This window comes from Oratosquilla oratoria, chromosome 14 (genome assembly GCF_046742065.1).
Source record: "Oratosquilla oratoria isolate Oo_2021 chromosome 14, ASM4674206v1, whole genome shotgun sequence".
In the NCBI taxonomy this organism is placed as follows: domain Eukaryota; kingdom Metazoa; phylum Arthropoda; class Malacostraca; order Stomatopoda; family Squillidae; genus Oratosquilla; species Oratosquilla oratoria.
This window is the reverse complement of record NC_134790.1, coordinates 25,914,640-25,934,639: the sequence shown is the minus strand read 5'-3', so window position 1 is coordinate 25,934,639 and position 20,000 is coordinate 25,914,640. Positions and strand designations below refer to the sequence as shown.

General features: G+C 38.7%; 2 protein-coding genes across 4 annotated transcripts in view; one reads left to right on the top strand and one right to left on the bottom strand.

The window, feature by feature from the left end:
* LOC143032814 (FAD-dependent oxidoreductase domain-containing protein 2-like) overlaps nt 1–3,090 on the top strand; it is a 158,034-nt gene extending 154,944 nt beyond the window's left edge. For both annotated transcript variants that reach the window (XM_076197889.1, XM_076197890.1), the window contains exons 11-12: nt 151–389; nt 964–3,090. In XM_076197889.1, coding sequence (XP_076054004.1) covers nt 151–389; nt 964–1,259 — 535 coding nt within the window. In that variant the 3' untranslated portion in view covers nt 1,260–3,090. The remainder of the gene's footprint in view (nt 1–150; nt 390–963) is intronic.
* A 1,687-nt stretch (nt 3,091–4,777) lies between these two features.
* Nucleotides 4,778–20,000, bottom strand: part of LOC143032812 (uncharacterized) — a 20,324-nt gene continuing 5,101 nt past the window's right edge. The window contains exons 2-7 of one of the 2 annotated variants that reach the window (XM_076197887.1): nt 19,382–19,529; nt 8,573–8,755; nt 7,631–7,729; nt 7,133–7,259; nt 6,765–6,913; nt 4,778–5,028 (exon numbers count right to left, since the gene is read on the bottom strand). In XM_076197887.1, coding sequence (XP_076054002.1) covers nt 5,026–5,028; nt 6,765–6,913; nt 7,133–7,259; nt 7,631–7,729; nt 8,573–8,755; nt 19,382–19,462 — 642 coding nt within the window. In that variant the 5' untranslated portion in view covers nt 19,463–19,529 and the 3' untranslated portion in view covers nt 4,778–5,025. Of the gene's footprint in view, nt 5,029–6,764; nt 6,975–7,132; nt 7,260–7,630; nt 7,730–8,572; nt 8,756–19,381; nt 19,530–20,000 lie in introns of those variants that run through there. The other variant, XM_076197888.1, reaches the window with a different exon arrangement.

Here is a 20,000-nt window from a genome sequence, read left to right as displayed (position 1 = left end):
TGATTTGAAAGCACGACGTCGTGTCGTGGACGGCGCACGGCGAAAAGTCGATACGTGTGAAACGAGCCACGACACACTTCAACACCTGCAGAGGAACACCGGAAGTTGCCGCCACCAACAGGTATACATGTCACTCTCTCTTCCCAACAGAGACGGCCAGACCTTCAAACTCCTTCAGGAATTCCCCGTCCGCCTCCTCGCCCGGTTGCCGGAACTGACCGGACACAAAGCCGGCAAGGTGGTCGTGGTGCTGATGGAGTACGGGCCGGACTTCTCAGGCCCGGACAAGGACACCTTCCGGAGCGACCGAGCCACGGGAGACCCCCTGGACGCCCACCGATCCAATTTTCTCCATCCGGTGTTCTACTTGTATCGGTCGCTTCCATCAGGTGAGAATTAGTTAGTCAGTTAATTAGTTAGTAAACTAGCTAGTTAATTGGTTAGTTAGTAAGTTAATTAGATAGTCAGTTAATTAGTTATTAGAAGGTTAGTTAATTAATTGGAAAGTTATTTGGAAACCTTAGGGAAGATCCTAGCTTTGAGGATAGTGCAAGTAGTAGGAAGGGGATTGACCGGTTTTGTTTACTCGTGTGTTTTGTCTGAATAAGGCACCAGGCAAGCCCATTCAGATTCAAATAAGAAAGTGTAGTTTTAGAACAAGTAACCGTTGTTTTGTCCGTCCACGGGATTCGAACTCGGGTGTTTTGTTTGTGAAGTGAGAGCGTTCCCACTGAACTATCCGGGTTCCTCGCTCGTTAAGGTGGAAAGACTGAGAGAGGGAAACTTCACTCAATGAGGGAGGAACCTTGCTAAAGGGGTTATTGTAACCGATGTCATTTTTACTCAAACGAACTCCCAACTGTCGGGGCTGGTGAAACCCGTGGAAGAAGCCCATTGTGATAACTCCTTAAGATAGACAGACTTCGAGACAGGAACCTGACTCACGGAGGAACTTTATTACAGAGTCCCAGATGCTGCAGAAGTGGAGGTCGTCCGCCTTGCCCCGCCCCGACCACGTCCACCACGTCCTCGAAGACTTCCTGACGGTGTGGACGGCGCAGCAGAGCCACATCCTCCCGCTCCGTCGCTTCTTCGAGCAGGTCCTCAGCCACGACCTCAGGACCCGCTACGATCAGACTTGTCTTCAGGCAGCCCTCCTTCACGCACGTCCTCCCGCCCCATGCTACCTCGGGGGCTTCTCCCAAGGGCGTGGGGTCTCTATGGTGACCTCGCTTCCCTCCGTCGTGTCAGCGTCATAGGACACGGCCGGCGATCCTTGTCCCTGTCCTTAACAATATACATACATATATATACATATAAAATATAGATTATATGAATACTATGGATAATGCTCATGATAAAACAGATACTCCCGGCAGATAAGACATATTATCATTATCATACCATATATTTATTATTCTTATTATTATTATTATGACTATAATTGTATATCGTTCGCGTTCAAGCGAATTTAAGTCAAGAAGCTCTCAATATACCCACTTAATACCCGAAGTTTCCAATACTCGAAGAAAAAAAAAATAGAAAGAAAACCGGTGACACTGAGGTGTTCACTCAAACTTCCTCCACCTCCTCCTCCTCTTCCTCGCCCTCTTCCCTCTTCCTCTTCCTCGCCCTCTTCCCTTTCCTCCTCCTCGCCTCCCCCCCCTACCCACCTCGTTCCTCCGGCAAGGCCAGCCAGATCTTCCCGTGCCTTTGAAGTCCTTTGTACAAAAAGTCGTGGAAATAAAGAATGAGAAGCTCATTTTGTTTTATTGATTTATTTATCTATTCATTTATCTATTTATTCATTTATTTTTGCGCTGTGCCGCCGTGGCTTCGACCTCGTCTCACACGCCCTGGACTCTGGTTCAGATCTGACTTGTCTTTGCTCTCCGAGCACAAAGGGCAAAGGTTGTAGCATCGATTGTAGCTAGACGCTTCTTAGTCTCAGCTCTCTCTCTCTCTCTCTTACTCTTTCTCTCTCTCTTACTCCAGGAACGTTGAGTTTCGAACTCACCTTACAGCGGACTCCCTCTTGGTCTTACAGCACGAACTCGGTTCAGACACAGGTAAGCGCCTCTTGGCGGTTTTTTTTTTTTTCTTCTTTTAGGTAACCTACAAGGAAGCTGATATCGTTATGGCCACAAGTATTGGTGATGAACTGTCTTATAGGAGAATGTCGACCTTCTCCAGGATTCTCACCTCCACCTCCTCCTCCTGCACCTCCTCAAAAGCTCTCACATCCACCTCCCCTTCCTCCTCTTCCTCCCTTCCTCTCCACCTCTGACACACTCCACTCGAACCTAATCTTATCTGGACTGATTATAATCCTTATCTTTAGTGACATATTCCATCAATGCGGAGACGGATTGGATGCCGTAAATGATCTTATTGGCTAAGAATAGACGAGTTGCCTCCGGCTTGAACGGGCTTGCACTCGGCCGGGACCCCGAGCAGTGCCTCCTGGCGTAAGCTCCCGGTTGACCAGAGCTCCTAGCCCGATTTCACCAGAGGTTCTATCCTTGTGGGCCCTCTGGGAGATTCAAAGAACGTCTAGGAACACATTTCGTTTATTTATATTAAATAGATGAATTTCTGGTAGAAAGTAATTGATATGACATTTGTATAGAGAAATATACTTAACATAGTCTAAAATACATTTACATCAAATATATACTCGGTTGCCTGGTGGTCTTGAGAGAGGGACAACGGAGAGGAGCAACTCCCCTGTCATTCATCCTTGAAACCCATCAACATCAACTCGGTTTGGAGTTGCAACCCCGGTGGGTAGGCACTTGATCCTCGGACAGGTTCAACTCTGTCAACTTTCCTCCTCTTTATTTTTCTTTCTTTTTACATAAGCCGAGATGACAATTAGTTCTATCTTCCTGCTAGTCCTACTAGCTAGATGTTGTTTTTGTGAAATGTAGTTTGCGAGTGTTTATATCCTCTATGAGGGTCCAAGGATCGTTGCCTGCCGCTGTGGGGCTGCGGGTTTCCAGTCAATGAAAGTCGAGGCAGCAGTTGTTATCATTAGTATCACTGTTATCATATGTGTGGTTCATACACACCACGTACGCATAAGGAAATGTGTATACAATTAAGCGTCAAAACACACATACACATATATACGTATATCTGTATCTACTGTATATACATATATCTATCTACTGCATATATATATATATATACATATATATATATATATATATATATATATATATATATATATGAATAGAATCGCATTGACGTCGTATGTCAATCAAATATTTCCGACAGCCGCCCCCGGACTCGAACCAGGGCCTTATGTGACGCTAGGCAGAAGCTCTACCGACGGAGCTATAGGGATTACAAAGTTCTTTGACTTGGAAGTTTATCTAACTCCCGAGGAACTAAGTCGACTGCTAAATGTCGGAATTATTTGATTGACATATGCCGTCAATGGGGATTCTATTCAGGTCTTACAACGACGAAAGTCCATCAAGGATTCTCACCTCTAGCTATGAGTTGGGCTTAGTTCTCCGTAAAACAAGTTATGACGGCAGTTAGCAGTCGACTTAGTTCTTCGGGAGTTAGATAAACTTCCAAATTTGAGAATTTTATAGTCCCTATAGCTCCCTCGGTAGAGCTTCGGCCTAGGGTCACGTAAGGCACCGGTTCGAGTCCGGGGGCGACTGTCGGAATTATTTGATTTTATATATATATATATATATATATATATATATATATATATATATATATATATGTGTGTGTGTGTGTGTGTGTGTGTGTATATATAATATTATATATGCATTACATATATGTATATACATATATATATATATATATATATATATATATATGTGTGTGTGTGTGTGTGTGTATACATTACATATATGTATATACATATATATATACATATATATAATATACACTACATATATGTATATACATATACATATACATATGTATATACATATATATACGAATATATATATATATATATATATATACATATATATACATATATATATATATATATACATATATATATACATATACACACATATATATATACATATATACATACATACTAATCACAAAGAACCCACAGTTGGAATAAAAGGAAACTTAGAAGAAAGTATAACTTCTATATTTCGGCTAATAACTATAGCCCTCTTCAGGGAACTACCTTTCCTGAAGAGGGCTATAGCTATTAGCCGAAATGTAGAAGTTATACTTTCTTCTAAGTTTCTGTTTATTCCGACTGTGGGTTCTCCGTGATTATTATTTACAAATGTGCCACTATATTTTGTCCAAGTGATACATGTATACGTACAGATGCCTAGATACATACATATATGTGTACGTCCACATATAACTCAAACATTCATGTAAACACTCTTATTTGTTCATAAACAGATACATATATACACATACACAAAAGTGCATATAGAAACTCCTTAATGTTTATACGTATACAAAAGTATATATACCAATACATACATGCATGCATACACGCGTACAACAATCCATACATGCATTAATGCATACGCACATAAGCATCCCTACATGTATACACAATATGCACACACACGTATACTTACATACATACATAAATGTACAGTAGCTCAAATAAGTGTCTGTGGAAGGTTGGTTCCATATTTGTCGTTCATCTCTTTGTGTTTCGATATTTGTCGCCACTGGTTTCAGAATACTTAACACAGGCACTTGTGTGAACTACTGTACATTTATCAGTTGAGTCTTCAGTTTTCTTGCGAGGAAATGGAAACTTAAGTAAAAAAAAGAATTATATTACTAAATGTCTTTGATAAACGACTTAATGATAAAAGAGAAAAAAAAAATAAAACAATCTGATTCCTTTGGCTTTTTGATAGGACTCTTCCAACGTTACCAAATCGGCTAAAAACTACAAAACACCGATTTGTAACATGGCCCCCCTCACTGTGGCCCACGGGGCACTGACTGACGACGTCCCTGTACAAAAGGTCCGCGTTCCAACATGGCTCCGACCAAGGCGAGAACTCACTGAAAAGAAATATACAAATAAATAAAATAAATAAATAAATAAATAAATAAATAATCAAATAAATAAATAAATAAATACATACATATACCAAAGGCTTTTTCCCCCTTACATGAAATAATGTAAAACCAAATCAATAAATACATAGAGAAATAAATAAGTTAGTAAATAAATAAATACATAAATTAACGAATTGATATATGAATAAATGAATAAATATATAATTAGATAAATAAATAGATAAATAAAATAAGTAGATACATAAATAGATAAGTAAATAAGTAATTAAATTAATGAATAAATAGATAAATGATAAATACATTGATAAATGAAAAAATAGATATACATTTGAATTAATATATAAAGTAAAGAATACACAAATACATTACCTCCCACACCATCAATACAATGCTTCATAAGGTGAACTGCACACTACACCATCTAGTAAACGTCTAGTTTTGTTTCTCTAGCAAATGCCAACGTTTGTCTAGAGTACCAAGCCACGGCGTGATTGAAAGGGCAACAATACTTCTCCCTAGTTTTTAGAACTTGATATCCATCCAATACTTCTAGTTCTTAGAACCTGAAAACTTGTTTACATCTTCCCACAATTCTTGGAAAATGCTCGCATATGTGTGTGTTTGTGTGTGTGTGTGTGTTTATCTGTTTGTATCTTACGGGAAGTGGAGATACGCGTGTGGTATCCCGTGTGTGTGTGTGTGTGTGTGTGTGTATGTGTGTGTGTGTGTGTGTGTGTGTGTGTGTGTGTGTGTGTGTGTGTGTGTGTGTGTGTGTGTGTGTGTGTGTGTGTGTGTGTGCATGGGTGTGTATAAGTGTGTGTGTGTGTGTGTGTGTGTGTGTGTGTGTGTGTGTGTGTGTGTGTGTGTGTGTGTGTGTGTGTGTAAGTGTGTGTGTGTGTGTGTGTGCATGGGTGTGGGTGTGGGTGTGTGTGTGTGTGTGTGTGTGTGACAATACCTGAGTGGATTATTTATTCCTTCACCAACCATTGTTGTAGGTTACAAGAATCAAGGTACTGTTAGCGCTCTAATATGGACAATTAAACAAAACAAAAATTTTGGGGTCGTCAACTCAAGACAATTGGCAGTGGACTCAAAAATATAACTTAAGCTCTCCTCTCCTCTTCTTCTCTCTCCTCTCTTCTTCTCTCTCATCCCCTGAGTGGATAATTTATTCCTTCACCAACCATTGTTTCAGGTTACAAGAATCAGGGCACTGTTGGCACCCTAATATGGACACTTAAACAAAAAAGAATTGGGGTCGTCAACTCAAAGACAATTGCATTGGACTCGAAAATATAATTTAAGCTCTCCTCTCCTCTTCTTCTCTCTCCTCTCCTTTCCTTCTTCTCTTCCCTTTCCCCTCCTCTCCTCTTCTACTCTCTCCCCTCTTACCCTGTCCTCTCCTCTTCCTTCCTCCTTCTCCTCCTCTCCATTCCCTACCCTCCTCACCACTTCCTCTCTCCTCCTCTAATTTTCCTCCCCCATCCTCTCCTCTTTTCTGCTCTCTATTTTTTTCTTCTACGCCCCCCTCTCATCTTTTCCTTCCCTCTCCTCCCCTCCCCTCCTCTCTCATCCTTTCCTCTCCCCTCCCGCCTCTGCCCTCTCCTCTCCTCCCATCCTTTCCTCTCCTCTCCCGCCTCTGCCCTCTCCTCCTCTCCCCTCTTCTCTCATCCTTTCCCCTCCCTTCTCCCCTCTCCTCCTTTCCTCTCCCCTCTCACCTGTCTCTCGTCGACGGCGTAGGACGTGGGTCTCGTCCGGTAGGAGCCGAAGGGCTCGATGTTGCCGCCCGTGCCCTCGAAGTCGCCTCCGCCGGGCACCAGGCCGTCCCCAGGGTCGCCCGAGCTCTCGCGGGACTCCGCGTCTTCCTCTGGGGGAGTTTGAGTCGGACTTCAGTCAAGGAGGAGTTGTTGTTGGGTCGAGGTGTGTGTCTGTGTGTGTGGTTGCGCTAGTGTGTATTTAGAAGTCCGTGTATCATTATCAACATAAACGTACAAGAACAACAAACAAACAAACAAACAAACACACACACACACACACACACACACACACACACACACACACACACACGCACGCACGCCCTCATTACCTCGATCTGGTCCTTGCACGACGACGGCGCTAGCCATGCCGGGAGCGGACGAGCGTCTGCGGTACCAAATGGATGCCTCATAGACGAGGGCTGTCACGAACCCCGTGAAGCCGAAGAACCCGAAGACCTGAAAAGAAGTCACGCGAGGTCAATCGAAGTCAAGAAAAGTCAAGAACATAAGACTGAAGGAGACTGCAAGAGACCATAGGTCTTACACTAGGCAATTTCAAGTGAGGCCACGTGAGGTCGCTTGAGGCAACGTGAAGTCACATAAGGTCAAACGAAGTCACAAGAAGTCAATAAAGGTCACAACACCAGACTCATGAGTTTCAGTGCAGGTGTCGCTGTCGTATATGGGTTGTATTTTTGTCATGGGTGCCGTTGGGTGATTTTATTCAGGTGAAGGGAATCCCCAACCACCACCCCCTCGTAGTGAGTCTATCGAGAGAAAGAAAATTAATAGACGGAACCCTTCGAGCGTAGCTTCTTTCTACTTACCCCTGCGGCTTTGAGAACTTGAGAAGCCATCGCTCGGTCCACCATAACGCAACTGCCCACCATCACCAGGAACCCTAAGACACCATTGTAGACCAAACCCTGGAAAGGGGAAAAAACGGTAGAAAACGGAAGTGAGCTTCTCTTCCTCCACAAAGAAAACGGGAGTAAGGTTCGCCTCCTTCGTAAAGAAAACGGGAGTGAGGTTCGCCTCCGCAAAGAAAACGGAGGGAGTGAATAAACGTAAACAGGAATGAGTGAATCACCGCCCCTCTTCAGTGTTTAGACTCTGTTGCCCTCAGCCTCAAAAAAGATTAATATTCTCGATGTTGCCAAATATCTAAAACTAAACTAAACTAAACTAAAATAAAATAACGGCACAAACACTTCTTGTCGTTAATTTCAGAACATCTTTTACCTCCCAACCTAAAAAAATAAAGGTAAGTTGTCTTGTTCCCCTCTCTCCCCTCCATTTCCTTCATTCCTCCTCTTCTTCCTCTGCTCTGCCTTTCTTCCCTCTCTCCCCCGTACCCTTCCTCTCCTTCACCTTCCTCCCACCTCCCGTCCTCTTCCTCTCCCTTCTTTCCCTCCTTCTTTTATCCCCTCCCTCTCTTCCTACTTCCCCTCTTCACTCCACATCCCTTCTTCCCTTGCCTCCTTCCCCTCTCCCCTCCCCATCCCTCCATCACCCCTTCCTCCCTCCTTCGCCCCTCTGCCCTACCTTCCTTCCTCCCCCTCCCTCTCCTCCCACCTCCCGGACTCTTCCTCTCACCTCCCTTCCCTCCCTCCCTCCTTCGTCCCCTTCTCCACACATCCCCCTCCCCTCTCCCTCTCCCCTTTCCCCCTCCCCACCCTAAGAACCCTCCAACGCCGCAACCTCCCCCGCCCCCGACCCCTGGGTCACCCTCAAGAAGCCGAACTGGAAGAGGAGGTCCCGGGACGTACAGCGAGGTTCCAGTCAAACTTGGCTGGAAGGAGCGTCTCGAGGCCAAGGACTCGGAGCAGGAGCCAGAGGATGCAGGAGACCGTGGCAAGGAAGGTGATGAAGATGAAGAACCCGTGGCCAGAAGACACGAAGTAGGTCGTCGAAGCTCCCACCGACAGGACGAAGGCGAAGAGACAGGTCACCTGGAAGGCAGACGTCAAAAATAATATTTCGAAAAATCTCTCGTTTTATGAAAGGAGCCAATTGTGACATTTTGTGTTATTTTAAGTCTTTCTAAAGACGAGAGAATGAAAATAGGAAAGAAAAGTTTTGTCTGTCCCTCATTTTGTAGATACCATGGAAAAGTTGATGACTCATTGAAAAAAAAATATATATATATATATATATATATATATATATATATAATTATTATATATATATATATATATAATTATTATATATCGGTATACATATATATATATATATATATATATATATATATATATATATATATATATATATATATATATATATATATGTATATATATACATTATATATATATACATATATATACATACTGTATATACACATATGTACATATATATATATATACACATATACATGTATATAGATATATATACACATACATATTATATATTATATATGTATACATACATATATGTATATTGATTGATTTCAACTATGACAAATGTAACTGAAGGCGGAGAAAATATACGAGGAATAATGGAAGAATTTTACTGCCTTAACGTTTCGACCCTTAGGGTCTTGATCACAAAGCATAACACAAAAGCATAACATGGACATTTTATATACATACATGTCACCTCACAGGGTGCCTGGAAAGGTCGTCGTGCTCGGAACATTTGTCCGTTTGTTTTCATCCACTATCAATAAACTTGTAGCTCTTGCCAAGCATATAAAACCATCTCTATGGTTGATCTTATTATTAGTATTAATATAGGCTGCTTCTATTGTTTTTCTTAATTTCTTAATTTCTTTGTTGTATATATACATATATATATATACATATATATACACACACACACATATATATAAATACACACACACACACAATGTATATATATGTGTATATATATATATATATATATATATATACATATATATACATATATAGCGAGACTCCCCTCTTGCTTACCTTGCTTTCCCAGAACAACCACATACACCTAACGCAGCAGAAGTAAGACAAAACAGGATAAAGCCACGAACATGCCAAATGCCATCAGACTAACCCATTAATCCCCCTTTATTATAACTGCCCTATTATATTACCCATAAGTTAACATACATATATAATATACCAAACAACACCCACCAACTAAACGACTAACCCTCATATATAAAACTGACCCCAATGTATAGAATAGCGAGACTAACGCCTTTACTTACAACAACCCACTAACCCCCTATATCAACCTACGACACCTATGTCACAAACGCCAAAACTGGGCATGTCAAGAGCCTACCAGCCAGAGGGCTGAGCAGCGTGATAACACTTCCAGCCAGGTGTGCCCTAGGTCAAGGCTTGGCACTTAATGTATTTTACCCAAAGAGCCTATATATATTCTATTTTGTTAATAACTCCACATTAATAAATAGAAGAAAACTCCCCCTTTGGAGTTTAACTCGCCCGCATTAATTCCTCCTTATGTAGCCTACACAAATCAAAAGGTTACACACACACACACACACACACACACACACACACACACACACACACATATATACATATATATATATATATACATATACATATATATATATTTATACATATATATATATAGTATATATATATATATATATATATATACATATCATGTATATAGTGTATATACAAACATATATATACATATATATATGTATGTATGTATATATATATATATATATATATATATATATATATACATGTACATATACATACACACGACAGAATTGAATAGACACCAAGAAAAATGCTTTTCTGCTCTTATTTAATGCTTAGTGTTGTTCAAATTAACCTAATATAATATATTTGCCAAGATTATGTTTCCGGTTACATACAAGATCAATCAACCATGCCACGAACTAAAGGAGCAGTAGACCTATCTGAATTTCAGCGAGGTCGTATTGTAGGTCAGCATGAAGGTGGACTTAGTCAACGTAAAATATCTGAAAATCTGTCAATACCCCCTTCTACTGTTAATAGAGTGATCGTACAATTCACCAGAGAGGGCAAGAAGGGCACAAAACCTCATTCAGGTCGTCCCGGGCCCTCAGAAAGAACCTTGCGTCTTGTCAAAAGAAATGTCGAAGAGGATCCACGTTGCAAGGCCTCTGACATAGCAGCACAAGCTGATGTCAGTTCCAGAACAACTGTCAGGTATCTCCACAAGCTGGGTTACTATGGCAGAGCTGCAAGAAGGAAACCACTCCTTCGTCCACCCAATATCAAGCGCAGAAAGGATTAGGCTGTTGAGATGGTGGAGAGACCTATGGCCTTTTGGAGCACTATCATTTTCTCTGATGAGTCATATTCGCATTATTTTCTGACAGTAGAAAAGTGTGGATCTGGAGACTCTGTAGTCAAAAGTTTGACCTCAAAAGACTGCAGCCAACAGTGAAACATGTGGGCCTTTCAATAATGGTGTGAGGTGAAATTTGGAGTGAGAGTCGATCAGAGCTTGTGGAGTGTCGAGAAAACATCAATTCAGGCAAATATGTTTCTATATTAAAGGAAGAACTCATTCAAATATCCTCCAGTGGTAGAATGAGTAAAAATGTTTTCCTATTTATGGGAGATGGAGCTCCCTGGCACACTGCTCAAGCAACACAAAATTAATATTGATATGTATATATATACATATCAATACACACACACACACACACACACACACACACACACACACACACATATATATATACACACATATATATATATATATATATATATATATATATATATATATATATATATGTACATAGATATTTTGCTTGAAACCACGAGGAAATCAAAGAACGGAATACTGAACGATTTCGTCTAATTAAGACATTTTCAAAGTAAATAGTATTAAAACACAGTACAGCTTACATACAATAGTGGATACATGTGGAGAGGTCACTCTCTACACTATTGTATGTAAGCTGTACTTTGTTGTGATACTATGTACTTTGAAAATGTCTTAAATAGATGAAAACGTTCATTATTCCGTTCTTTGATTTCATCGTGGTTTCAAGCAAAATATCATTATTCACGTGTTCTATGTGATTACTGATGCATATATATATATATATATATATATATATATATATATATGTGTATATATATATATATATATAATATATATACATATATATACACACATATATAAATATATACGTTTATATATGTATATATATATATATAATATATGTTTACATATATATAAACATATATATGTATATATATATGTATATATACATATATATATATATATATATATATATATATATACGTGTATATATATATATATTATAAATATATGTAGATATATACATATTTATATATATATAATATATATTATAAATATATGTATATATACATATATATATATATATATATATATTTTATATTTATATAATATATATATTATAAATATATGTATATATATATGTATATATATATATATATATATATACATATGCTCATACATATACATATATATTAATATATATATACATATACATATATATATGTAAATATATGAATATATATGTATATATTAGCACAGCGTAATGTAATAGCACATTGGTAAAATGAAACTTGTTAAACCACTATCGGAGAAAAGAAATCAGAAATACTAATTATCTGTATATTTCGACCACTGACTGTGGTCCTCTTCAGCAGAATGATACAAAGGAATAGAGTTAACAAGTATAAATATGGACAGGGAGAGAACAATTAGGAGACGTGGGCAAGGGGACTCAAGTTACTTGGGGTTGGTATGTGGGAATCTGTCCTGCCGCTTTCATAATCAATTTGTTTGCTGCCATCCATGTGATCCAGTCTGGTGACCATTGACCTTTCGATAAATTAAAATTGGGCAGGTGTTTAATGAGAGAGGATTCAATAATTTTTCTTCGAAAACTACACTGGGATTTATAAATAATTTCAGCCTTTTCCCAATCCATGCGCTGGTCCTCCTTATCAAACACCTACCCTCTCTCATTAAACACCTACCCAATTTTAATTTATCGAAAGGTCAATGGTCACCAGACTGGATCACATGGATGGCAGCAAACAAATTGATTATGAAAGCGGCAGGACAGATTCCCACATACCAACCCCAAGTAACTTGAGTCCCCTTGCCCGCGTCTCCTAATTGTTCTCTCCCTGTCCATATTTATATTTGTTAACTCTATTCCTTTGTATCATTCTGCTGAAGAGGACCACAGTCAGTGGTCGAAATATACAGATAATTAGTATTTCTGATTTCTTTTCTCCGACAGTGGGTTAACAAGTTTCATTTTACCAATGTGCTATTACATTACGCTGTGCTAATACATACATATATATTCATATATTTACATATATATATGTATATGTATATATATTAATATATATGTATATGTATGAGCATATGTATATATATATATATATATATATATATATATATATATATACATATATATACATATATATGGGTATATACATATATATATATATATATATACATATATTTATAATATGTGGGTAAACAAGTTTCATATATACATATATATGTATATATATATATACATATCTATATATATATGTACACACACACACACACACACACACACATATATATATATATATATACATAGATATATATATATACATATATATATATACATATTTATATATATACATACATATATACATATACATACATATATATATATATATATATATATGTATATACATATGCATATACATATACATATACATATACACATGCATATACATATACTGAGACATTCTGACAGGTTGACGTAAGTGGAGTAGGAAAGACAGGAGTCTTAGTCTGAGTTTATCCCTTAAACTCAGACTAAGACTCCTGTGTTTCCCACTCCACTTACATATACATATACATACATTTATATATATATACATATATATATATATATATACATACATATACACACACGAATATATATATACATATATATATATATATAAATACATATACACACACAAATATATATATATATATATATATACATATATGTATATATATATACATATATATACATATATATACACACATATATACAAATGCATATACATATATATGTATATATATGTATATATATACATATATATGTATCAATATATATATGTGTGTGTGTATCTGTATCTATTTATATATATATATGTATATATATATATATGTATATATATATATATATGTGTGTGTGTGTGTGTGTGTGTGTGTGTGTGTGTGTGTGTGTGTGTGTGTGTGTGTGTGTGTGTGTGTGTGTGTACATATATATTTCCGTTCTCATTAAACCATGTTAACATTTTGTCTATGTACACGGCACATCATACACACACACAAGCATACAGTGATACAGATAGGAAACTCGGTAGAAAATATACTAATAACTAGACAAATGATAAAGATAAAGAGTAAAAAATCAAGTCTCCTAGTATCTATCTAGAAAAAGTAAAATGACAGAAGGAAGTACAGCGTGACTGTGGTCCGTAGGGGTAGCTACAGACCACAACGTAGATTTTATGTTCATGAACTTATGTTTAAAAGACATAGGGATTTAGGAAACGTTTAACGGAATAGTTTAGAAGTCTCTGTGTGTTTTTCTTTTAATTATACAAAATTATAAGTTTTGTTGTTTGCATAACAAACGTTTTTCATTTGTCATCTTAGATGATTGTTTTTAATGCATTATCCCAACTTTATTGCGTGAATAAGACAGATCATTGTTATTCTGTGTTATGTTACTTGTATAACCAACTAGAACATGTTTAATTTGTCCTTTAAGATGATTACATAAATCACTGATACCCGAAATATATTTGCTTTCATTGCGCTGAATTTTTTTTTTCCAAATCTAGTGCCCATCCACTGCCCTTTGAATGTCGACAACATCCGTTGATGTCGCTGTATCAAGGACAAACCGTCTGATGACGTCACCATGACGTCATGTCGTCAGTGATGGACAAGGGCCTGGCGACAGAGACGTCGAGTAGTGAATGGGGAATATATTGCTACGGAGAAAAGATTGGACAAGAGTGTCGAGTCAGGCAGGGGTGGAGAATGAATGAACAGCTTTGAAGCTCATCAACACAAGCATGCATGCAGGCAGTGCTCTGACAAAAGGACCCAACAACAGTGAGCTGTAGTAGGTCAAACCACTGTCCAAAATAATATGCAAGAGAATGTAAAAGAAAAGAACAGAATATATATATATATATATATATATATATATATATATATATATATATATATATATACTATAATAATGGTGATAATAATAATAGTAATAATAATAATGATAATGATGATGATGATGATGATGATAATAACAACAACAATAACGACAACAATAATAACAACAACAACAACAACAAAATCTCGGATAACAAAGACCAACAATAGAAAGTTGTAGCCGCCCTCAAATCTAGAACAATCTATGCAATGGTTCTATTGCTGAAAAAATTAATATCCAATAAATTTCAATAATAGTAATTGTACTTGTTGAAAGGAATTATTTATAAAACCTTTTGTGATTTCAAGTGGCCATGATTTCAATATTTGATTGTCACAATAAATAAGATATACTGAGAAAAAACTTATTTACACGAAATATATAAAATCCACATCAAAATTATAATCATAGACTCAAATTTGGAGAAAGCCAAGAGATTTCTGATAAATACTGTATGCACTATATGTACACACGATCAAAAACTTTGTTACTATTCTCGCAAAATCAATATGATTTTTTTTTGTCGAGTTGGATATATTTCCCCCGTGTGTACGTATGTATGTATGTATGTGTACGTATGTATGTATGTATGCATATATGTATGTATGCATGTTGCTGATATATTTCCCCCGTGTGTATGTATGTACGTGTGTACGTGTGTACGTATGTATGTATGTATGTATTCATGTATGTATGTATCTATGTATGTAATGTATGTACGTATGTGTGCATGTATGTGCGTATGTGTGTATGTATGTATGTACGTATGTATGTATGCATGTATGTATGTATGTATGTATGTATGCATGTATGTATGTATGTATGTATGTATGTATGTATGTATGTACGTATGTATGTATGTACGTATGTACGTACGTGCGTATGTATGTATGTATGTATGTATGTATGTATGTATGTATGTATGTATGTATGTATGTATGTACGTATGTATGCATTCATGCATGCATGTATGTTCGTACGTATATATGTATGCATCTTCTACACACGGCAAACAGTCCACCACTGGTACCTCACCCGAACTCAAAATGCAAAGGATGTTGTGACTAACTCCCTTGACTCGTGGAAACTCCCCCCCCCCAAACACGGCTTCTGGATAGAAGCGCTGGTAAACTACATTCCACTCTCCGCCCCTTAAGGACGCCATTCCACTCTGCCTTGCTCCAGTAAATTGGATTTTACTCGTGTTGGGCTTTTACCTTTCAAAACACCAATCTATATTTCATTTTCTCTTTCTTTTAACATTGCCCCCCCACCCCCGCTCTCCTTCTCCACCTTAATAATCTTGCCTCAAACACATTTCGAAAATTATTTTCTCTTTCATTTTCTCCATTTATCCAGACCATGTCAGCAACGTACTGTTTATTGTCTCCATGTCCCCCTTTTTCTCACGTTTATCTCTTATATCTCTCTTTGCTGTCCTATCTCTGGTCCATTATCACTATCTCTATCTTAGGCCATTAGGCATTCCCAACGTTCATATATCATTTTCATATCATGGAAATGGTTTCCATTTGATTTGCCAGCACGTTATGATTTGTTTATGTTTACCAGGCTGTATCGTTCTTCAGAGGATAGGCAGGTCCTAGAGTGGACCATTAAGGCCAAACATAAAAACACACACACACGCGCGCGCACGCACGCACACACACACACACACACACACACACACACACACACACACACACACACACACACACACACACACACACACACACACACACACACCTTAACATGACAAGTTCTTTACGCCCTTCTTGCATCTAGTAGTATATGATTCATCTTCTACTTTATTTCTTCATACATTGGAAACGTATTCCTAAATACTAATAGTAACTGTTGCTTCGAGTTTGACTAGAAACCCGCAGCCCCGCAGTGGATGGCAACGGTCTTCGTTCGCTCCCGTAGTTCTCTCTGGAAAGATTTTTTTTTTTTTTTTTTGGGGGGGGGCTATTTTCTAAGTTGCCACTTTATATTTACAAGAAGATGAGAACAGTCGCCGGTTGTCAGATCCTTCTGTGTAAAAAGTCGAGGGATATACAGTTAAAGTTGGCAGGCACTTTGGGCTCAGTCCGGAGACCGAGTGCCAGCCCCTCGGGGTTGTATCCCCAAACGGAGATAAGGATGTTGAAGCGTTTTGAAGATAGGCAACAGGGAGCTGTCTCTATCTAACGTCCATCTTGCAGGTGACCGTCCATAGTTCTTCCCAAGTGTTCAAATAATATGACCTTCCATAATAATTGTTCTTGTTTGATTAATAAAAATGTCCTCTCCACTCTTTCCCCTCTTTGCCACCTTACTCTTATTGAATTTCAATTTCCTCCTCTCTAGACAACGTTATCAAATCCTGTAGCTCTCAAGGACCTCCACTACAACTGCAAATATTAATCTGATCTCCATCTCACCTCACCTTCCCCTCTCTGCATAGCCTGACTTTCGTTTCTTTTCATATCCCGATCCACAAAGATATTAAACATACACGGTGACAGCACACACACCCTCCTCTAGACCTACATCCGCTTTGGACAACTTTATCCCTTTTCTTTATGCGCGCTTATGTCTTTGTGTGTTGTCCTCGCTGCCCTTATAAATCCTCCCTCTCTGATAACAGAGGTAAAATTGTGTGTGTGTGTGTGTGTGTGTGTGTGTGTGTGTGTGTGTGTGTGTGTGTGTGTGTGTGTGTGTGTGTGTGTGTGTGTGTGTGTGTGTGTGTGTGTGTGTGCGTGTGTGTGAGTGTGCGTGTGTGTATGTATGTGTGTGTGTTTGTGTTTGTGTGTGTGTGTGTGTGTGTGTGTGTGTGTGTGTGTGTGTGTGTGTGTGAGAGAGAGAGAGAGAGAGAGAGAGAGAGAGAGAGAGAGAGAGAGAGAGAGAGAGAGAGAGAGAGAGAGAGCACAGGATGAGGCAGAATGCAAAGAGAGAGAGAGAGAGAAAGAGAGCGTTGAATGAAGCAGAGTGCAAATAATTTGTAATAAATGCAGCCGACCAAGTTAGAAGAAACATATAATGAAATGTGAGAACACAATAATGTTGGATGATTTCCATTGTAGAGAGGTGAATTGGGAGGAAAGGGGAACAATTGATTATAGCAATGAATAACATAAAGACCTTATAAGATAATAACGCGATGATACAAAAGACATGGATTCATTTTAACAAACAAACCAGAGATGACAATCACATGTGTACAGCAATAGAAAATAAAATTTTGGATATAAAAGAGGTGACCAGTAGGGTACCACAAGGTTCCGTTCTGGCACAAAAATGATCTTCATGTGTATCATTGAATATAAGAACATAAGAATGGAGGAGACTGCAGGAGATCATAAGGCCTACACTAAGCAGTTCCATGTCCCTTACCGCCTGTCATCCCCATCCATAAAGTTATCTAACTTTCTCTTAAAACAACTAACTGTTTCAGTGCTCACTAAAAGAATACTAACTCTATTCTATTCGTAAACCACTCTCTGGGTAAACCAGTTCTTGCCTACTTCCTTTCTAAACCTAAATTTAGATTGACATGATGAATGGAACAAGTACGTACGGAAAGTTATTCCCGGATGAAGCCAAGATCATGAAAGGAGTGGAAAGTGAAGAGGATGGTAAAAACAGAGATGAAGAACGAATACACGGAATAGACAACCCTGGATGCTGAAGAGATGCTGTGTCATGTAACCCATAAATAGACTCTAATCTCATAGCTGTGTATAGACGAAAGAATCGTGCCATTTATAGCTTAAAAGCGGAACAGATTCCCTTATAAACAAGAAAAATACAAAGATACAGAGATACAAGAGTGATACAATGTTAAGCGAATATATTCACCGCTCGCAACAATGATGCAATTATTTTATAAAACATGGAACTGCCTAGTGTAGGCCTTACGGTCTCCTACAGTTTCTTCCATTCTTATGTTTCTATGTCTCGGTGACGATAACCTGCGCTTCTATCCCTTGGAACAAAGAAGAAGTCGAATGAGGACAGTAGAAAGGAAGGAAAGCATTGTTCTTTATCAATGGAGATTAGCTTCCAACTATAAAAGAGTGTTGCGTGACTCATTTCCGTAGGGGCGTTACTAAAGCCTCTAATATACTGACTGCCTACTACAAATGACGCATTCATACAACGGCTCGATGCATATAGATCTAATATAGATACAAAAGATATAGAAACTTGCTAGGTGTATTATAGTGATAGAACACTAAGATTATTTAACAGATAGATCCACATCACTAAAACAGACACTGCAGAGGCTTAGTGAAAGCTAGTACACGTGAAGAAAACATGTGACAATGGCACCATGTTGCAAAACTTATCTAAGTCTACGAACCAGTTGTACTGCGACGGCCATTCCGGGCATCTTCTTGACGTAGGAGATGTCTGCCGAGGGCATCTTTCCCTGCTGGGCCATGGCGGAGGTGTGGTCGGGGATGCCCCGTCTTCTTCCCCGAAGAAGACCAAGAGGACTTCGGGATCTTCTGAAGGAAAAGAAGGGAGACGGTGAGCAGAGGGTTCCCTGCTTCGACGACTATTCGAGTCTTCGAGTATTCGACTTCGAGTCTTCGACTTTGAATCTTCGACTTCGAGTCCTCGACTTCGAGTTCTCGAGTTCGAGTCCTTGACTTCGAGTCTTCGACCTCCAGACCTCGACTTCGAGTGGCCTTCGACTTCGAGTGGCCTTCGACTTCGAGTTTTCGAGTTCGAGACCTCGCCTTCACCAGACTATTCTTCAGGAGCACAGAACCGACTGGACTCTCTTTAATGTTACGGAAATTCAAACCTCCTCCTCCTCCTCCTCCTCCTCCTCGCTTTCCTCCTCCCAGAGGCTCAGGTATCGCGTCCCACACCTCCTCGGTCACACAGACCCACACAATCACCTAAATTCGCGCAGGTCACTACTTCGACTTGACAAACGACCCTCCCGTGCTTCCGTACAGACAAAAGACTGT